This window comes from Halyomorpha halys, unplaced genomic scaffold (genome assembly GCF_000696795.3).
Source record: "Halyomorpha halys isolate HHAL.00 unplaced genomic scaffold, Hhal_1.1 Scaffold1437.1, whole genome shotgun sequence".
Lineage (NCBI taxonomy): Eukaryota > Metazoa > Arthropoda > Insecta > Hemiptera > Pentatomidae > Halyomorpha > Halyomorpha halys.
In genome coordinates this window covers 172818-179308 of record NW_027108996.1, presented here as the reverse complement: position 1 = coordinate 179308, position 6491 = coordinate 172818, and the positions used below count along the sequence as shown (strand labels likewise).

Sequence of the window (6491 nt, the reverse complement as noted above, 5' to 3'; positions counted from 1 at the left end):
ATATATACTTTCTGAACATAAAATACACATTTATATGAACGATTTAGACAAAAATGTTATCAACCTTTTGCAATAAAATAATTAATCATACATCATAGTTAGTAAAAAAAAAATTACAGAGTGAATAAGTAATAAGAGATTTTAATATAATATTTATTGCTCATGATGGAAGTGTTACATAGATGGTTTGCCCTTAACCATGTTTCATCAGAGGGATGAGTGACAAATTTATTTCTCTTTAATTTACTTTTGATGATAATTATGATGTTACCCTGTTCGGTTGTAACAGCTCCCAGACAACACCCCAGGCTGCTGGAGAGCTTTGAACATTTGTTAACCATTGATGTGCCTGTGCTTGGACAGCAGAATCACTGTTATAGAATTGTGAAACAGCACTTTCCAAGTTCTCAACTGTTATATCCATTTCGATGATTCTTCATAAGTCATTACAATAATTATTCTAAAATCAAGCTAAATACGCTTAGCTTAAAAAATAAATACATCCCAGTATCTCTATCACCGAATCATCACAAACGGCCAGTGCTGAAACAGCTGATTACCTTCTCATCGGTGTTAGTTCGTGATAATTTATGTTCATATCGATAGTCAGTCAAGTCGATTGCCTCTAGAGATCATAGAGACAATAATTTTCATTTAAGGCTGACGCACACAGAACACAATCTTCCCTCGTGATGATCTAAATGTACATTATATTGCATTATCTATGCCACAGAGAACTAAGAACGTAACGTGGCACTTCAATACTCCAAGTCACCCGAAAAGTAGAGGCGGGATAGAACGCCTCCATAGTACACTTAGTGACCACCTACGAGTGTACCAGCTGGAGAAGGGACTCGAGCCAGACGAGGCGGTGGAAAGGGCGATTATCGCTTACAACTACTCAATACATTCCATCAAAGGGTTTGCTCCGTTCGAGGTTTTTTGGATTACGTGGACGTCTCAGGGACTATCGGAATACGGCGGCAGGAGAGGACACTTTTGTCATTAATAGTATGGCACGACGGAGAATGTAGGATAAAGTTAAGTACAGGATAGAGAGGGAGAAGGGGCTTTTTGCTAAATGTTGAGGATTTTCCTGAGAAGGCTATTTACTATTCCGATTTTTTCCATAAAAAAAGTTATTAACAAAATTAAGCGTTTTTGGCGTGGTTCTCAGAAAGTATACATTTTTTTATGGTTATTAAATTTCCAATCGATTAGTCTCTTTCTGAAGTATAAGAAAAAATTATTCTAATAAATGATTTTTATTCACTAAAAATTAAAAAAAACATTATGAGGATATCAGTAAAGTAGGTCAAAAACAGTTCTTTTATGAAAAAGTAGGTCATATTCGTTGATAGTGTCGTCTGAAACCTTCAAATACTATTTTTCAAAGAAATAAAAAATCAGAAAATTTTCCAGACAAACTCCTCCATTAATTAATTCTCAATACCATTTGTACGCTGATGATTTCCAAATTTACCTTTCCTTCCCACCTACTAACCTATTAGTTGCCACGGAGAAGCTTCAAGAAGACTTGAATTGAATTAGTCAGTGGGCACAACAAAACAAGCTTAAGTTTTCAGTTAGTTAAGTTAGAGAAGACTAAGGCATCATATATAATCGTATTATATACCTAAGGCATAGGTAATCATAGTAGGATCTAATCACCTCGTGAAAACTATTCCTCATATTCCCAACTTATTTCTAAAAAAACAATCCAATACAATTCCACCCTTACGTTAAAAACCTTGGAGTCACTATAGACCAAATTCTCTCCTGGAAAAACCACGTCTCCGCTATTTCCCGTCGTATCTTCTCCATCCTAAAGCGTTTAAATCATCTTCGTCACCTACTTCCTTTTAAAATCCGTAGGCTCCTGGTTACTTCCCCCACTTTGATTATTGCTTTGTGGTTCACTGGGGATCTCGAAGCAAAATTAAAACATTTAATTAATTGCTTGGTACGATTCATCTTTGGGGTCCCCAGCGATGCCTCTGTCACCCGATTTTATGAAGAGTTGAAGTGGCTTTACCCCTTCTTACATTATAAATATTTTCTTGCTTCCTTCCTCTACCAAGTTATCCAATCCCGCCTTTCATCGTACATCTTTGATATCCTGCAACTTAAATCCTCAGTGCATTCCCGTAATACCCGCTCACGGCCTTCAGACTTATATGTAATTGCTCATCGAACCGCAGCCTTTAATAGATCTTTCCTCATCCATTACTTATAAAAAACAGATAATTCTATTCCCTCCTTCATTCGCAGTTCAAATACCCATCCAAACTTCTAATCCCATTTATTCGATCACCTTCTGTTCACCCAATTCCGTCAGAATAACAATTGAAAGTTTCAATTGCTTTATGTAGCTTCAAAAAGCTTTATGTATTTTCTTTATTTTATGTCTCAGATTTTCGTTTGTAATTGCAAATATGTACATTAGCAGAAATTGTATCCTTTTATTTATTATTTTTAGTTTAATTGTATTTAAATTTTTATCATTTTTTTTTCATAAGTTAGTCACCTTATGTTTTATGATATAACATATGGCTTTATTTTATTTATTCTAATCTTACTTTATATATTCAGTTAATTATTGTTGTTCATTTCTATCTTTTCAAATTCATTATTTTCATTATATTTTATGATGTTTTATAATTTCATTTTTATTTTGTATTTTACTATAAGGATTTAAAGCCTAATTTTGACACCTAATATACCCGTATTATTCTAAAGGGATCAATCGCAGAATAAATAAAGAATACTATTATTATTTTATTTTTACTATATAATGTTATTTACTGCTATAAGCTAAGTAGATATAAGCAATTAATCCAATCAGTAAAGCAATATGTAAATAACCGTACATATTAATTCATATCAAAGGTTCAATTATATTCAATTTATCTATCTACATCCAGTAAATCTAACAATTGCGAAGCATTGCCGTGTCTACTTGTATCTGATATAAGAACGTCTTGCGATATTGTAACAAAGAAGATTCTTGACCAATAAATTATTCTATAAGTAAAATCATAATGAGATTATAAGCATGTATTTAACAATAAATTGAAATTTTTCCTATTACGTTTAGCGATAGAATGTCCGTGAATTAGTTAGCGTTGTAAAAAGGCTTGCTTAATCCACAAACAAGAACTAGGCCAGGTAATTTCCTCGAGATAGGGAATAATAAACTTTAACGATTAGAACCCTTGTCAAAACCTTTTCTCTCAGACCATCGCTCGTTCCGATTGCGTTAGCTACGAGAATGCTGAACGTTGGTGTAGTTGCTTCACAGATTCTCTTTTCCAGTATATATGGAGGCTTCTTCGCAGCACTCATTGTAGCTACAGTTTCCCTTTTCGATTATAATCAAATTAATCCAGCGTTCAGACCGATCGATGTTCCCATCGATGAATTGAATCTCACAGTTGATTTTATCGTTGTAGGCGCAGGGACTGCTGGTAATTAAATTTTCTATCACAAACATTATATATTTTCAATTTAATAAATTTTACTTCCCCTTACTATATATAGTAAAGGGGACGTATTTCGATTGTGAAATATTTCAAATTTCAGTTTTCGACGGAAACGCATATTTTGAAGTCTAAATAATTTATCTATATGTAAAGAGCCTAGCTCGTAAAATCCCAAGTCAAATGTAATTGTAATTGGATATTTAGAGCAAGTGTATGCCTGAGAACAGTAACATTTTTTTTTTTAAATCGACCAAACGGGAGAGCCAATTTATATAATCGATTATACACATTTTTTTCTTTACTCAAAAAACATCTCTAACGATTTTAATTAAATTCAGTATATTTATGTATAATAATGTTATTTTTAAAGTTAGATAGGTATTATTCCCATTTAAATGGTTTGAAAGAGCTTAAGTTAAAAAAAAAATTCTTCCTCTAAAGTACCTTTTATTTCCTTTAATTGAAATAATTAATCATTTCTCATTGTTAGTAGTAATAAAAACGGATACGTATGAGCTATGAAAGAATTTTATAATTAACTGAAGGAGGAATAGAGCCAGCAGTTCAGAGACAGAAAATCGGAGACTGAGCTTCCCCGAACTCTTCCGATCCTAATCATAAGTACACATCTTTGTTATTTTCTGTTATTTAGGTAGAAACAAAGTTTATATTGTTTTTTTTCCATCTCAATAAACCTTTAAATACGAATTTTCTTAGTAACAAAATTATAAAAACATTTTGTATGAAACCTGCAGCTTCCAGTGTGTTAAGTGAAAGTTGAGAATGACGTCATGCAACAGACCAGCTGAGCTCCAAAACATTTTGTTTTTTGTCGATTTGATAGGTTATTGTTAGAGCAACCTATCTTTATTATACCAACTTGTTTCTAGAGCAACTAACCTATCTTTATTAGAGCAACCCGATGTCATTAGAGAAACCTATCCTTATTACAGAAACCTAATGTCAGACACTTGTTAATTTACCCAGACATATAATAGGACTATTCATGAAGTGTTAAATGTAAGTTTTCACATACTAAAATTATACCTATATGATTGTGAGCAACCTAATTTAAAGTCCATGTTATATGTTAAATGTAGAGTAATATCGAAATATAATATGGAGCTCCCAGCGGATTTTCTGGCCAACTTGTTTTTTAATCTTTTAATCTTAGGTAGATGATAAAATTTCCAACAGCTTTGTCACATCTTTCCTCCATCTCGCTTATTCCTTGTTTCCTCTCCTATTTTTTTTTCAATTACATTTTAATTATTTTTATTCATTACTTTATCAGATTTTAAAAGATCATAAATACCCCTATTATATGTCTGAGTGAATTAATAAGTGTCTGACATTAGATTTTTCTAATAAAGACAGGTTGCCCTAAGGACATTAGTTGCCCAAACATAACCTATCGAAACGACAACAGACAAAATGGTGTGGAGCTCAGCTGGTCTGTTGCATGACGTCAGTATCCATTTAGTAGACCTATTAACAGACTCTCAACTTTGTTAAATGTTATATTGTTATAACGTGCTAAAAGAAGGAAATATTTCTCCATTTAAAACACTTCTACATGCTAAACTAATAAATAAATAAAAGATCATAAATACTCCTTGTGTTATTCATTCTAATAGAATATTTGTGTTATGAAGTTACTTGACAAGATTTGAAAAAAATTGTTTACACCAATTGTTATCATTTTATTATATACAACCTTAAAATAGATATAATAATTGATTCCGAAGGTTTTGGAAATTCTTTAGTAAGTCAAAATAAGGAGAGCACAAGTATTAATCTGTTAGCACTTTTAAAACAATACTAAATGAGAACAAGCGTGCCTTTGTCCAAATGTCCGTAGTTTGGCTAATAAGTATCAGGACCTTAATGTTTCTTTTCAATTAACCATACAGTTATAATTCAATATATTTTGCTTTTTCTATTTTTTTTTTTTTTGGACAGAGATTCATAGATTACATTAAATTATTTTTTCTTAAATTAATTATAAATACATGATGACTCATGACCATAATATTTAATATTCCAGGTAATGTTGTGGTAAACAGATTGACAGAAATCGGGGAATGGAACGTTCTGTTACTGGAAGCAGGTGACTCTGATGAAACCGTTATAACTGATGTGCCTTTATTCAATTATTTTCTTTGGCACACCAGCTACGACTGGAACTACACGACTACTCCGCAGCCTTATGCTTGTAGAGGTAATAATCATATCACAGCTAATGCTTCATTCATTTGAAACATTAACTCCGAGCTATTAATTTCAAAGACATCCTTTTTCCTTCAGTTATATGGAATTCGACGTGCTACTGGCCTAGGGGGAGAATCATTGGAGGTTCTAGCGTCATAAATGATTTCGCAGCTATTAGAGGTGAGTAATTAACATAGTCTACTACATCATCCCAGATATAAGTTATAATAAAAATTATTAATTAATATAAAGAGAGATTGAATGAGGCTTCATGTTATAATTTAATTGGAATAAATTCAGCAGAAAGGAAGCAAACCTCGTAGTAACTAAACTCAGAAAAATGGATTTAAAGTTAAATAAAAAAAAATCACAAATAAATATAAATAATCAGTTGTACTCCTACAACTTCAGTTCCAAAGGTTTTTTTTTTGTTAAACCTTTATTATTTTTTAGCAGGAATTTATACCATTTTTTTTTACTTCTTTATTCATTGTATCATCCGAACAGTGTTTCGGGCTTTTCTGGCCATTATCAAGTTCTTACTATTAATTTGTGGACATATGACATCTTAATAGATTTTTAAATATATTTAAAACTGAATATAAATCCTATTTTTTAAATATTTATTTTTTTCTTCATTAGTGCTGTTTTCCAATATTTTTTTGTCCCCTAGCAATATTTGGATATAAAGATGGGGATAAAGAGAAAGTACTATTTTAAAGATATTTTTTTGGAAAATAGCACAAATGAAAAAGTTAAAAAATAGGAATTATTTACAATTAGGAATATATATATATA

General features: G+C 31.6%; 2 protein-coding genes across 2 annotated transcripts in view; one reads left to right on the top strand and one right to left on the bottom strand.

The window, feature by feature from the left end:
• The window catches only part of cdm (importin-13-like protein cdm), a 22355-nt gene extending 21787 nt beyond the window's left edge, over nt 1-568 (bottom strand). Inside the window, exon 1 of the mRNA XM_014434860.3 lies at nt 272-568. Coding sequence (XP_014290346.1) covers nt 272-424 — 153 coding nt within the window. The 5' untranslated portion in view covers nt 425-568. The remainder of the gene's footprint in view (nt 1-271) is intronic.
• A 2670-nt stretch (nt 569-3238) lies between these two features.
• LOC106689721 (uncharacterized GMC-type oxidoreductase Mb1310) overlaps nt 3239-6491 on the top strand; it is an 11997-nt gene continuing 8744 nt past the window's right edge. Inside the window, exons 1-3 of the mRNA XM_014434861.3 lie at nt 3239-3467; nt 5530-5703; nt 5790-5873. Coding sequence (XP_014290347.1) covers nt 3272-3467; nt 5530-5703; nt 5790-5873 — 454 coding nt within the window. The 5' untranslated portion in view covers nt 3239-3271. The remainder of the gene's footprint in view (nt 3468-5529; nt 5704-5789; nt 5874-6491) is intronic.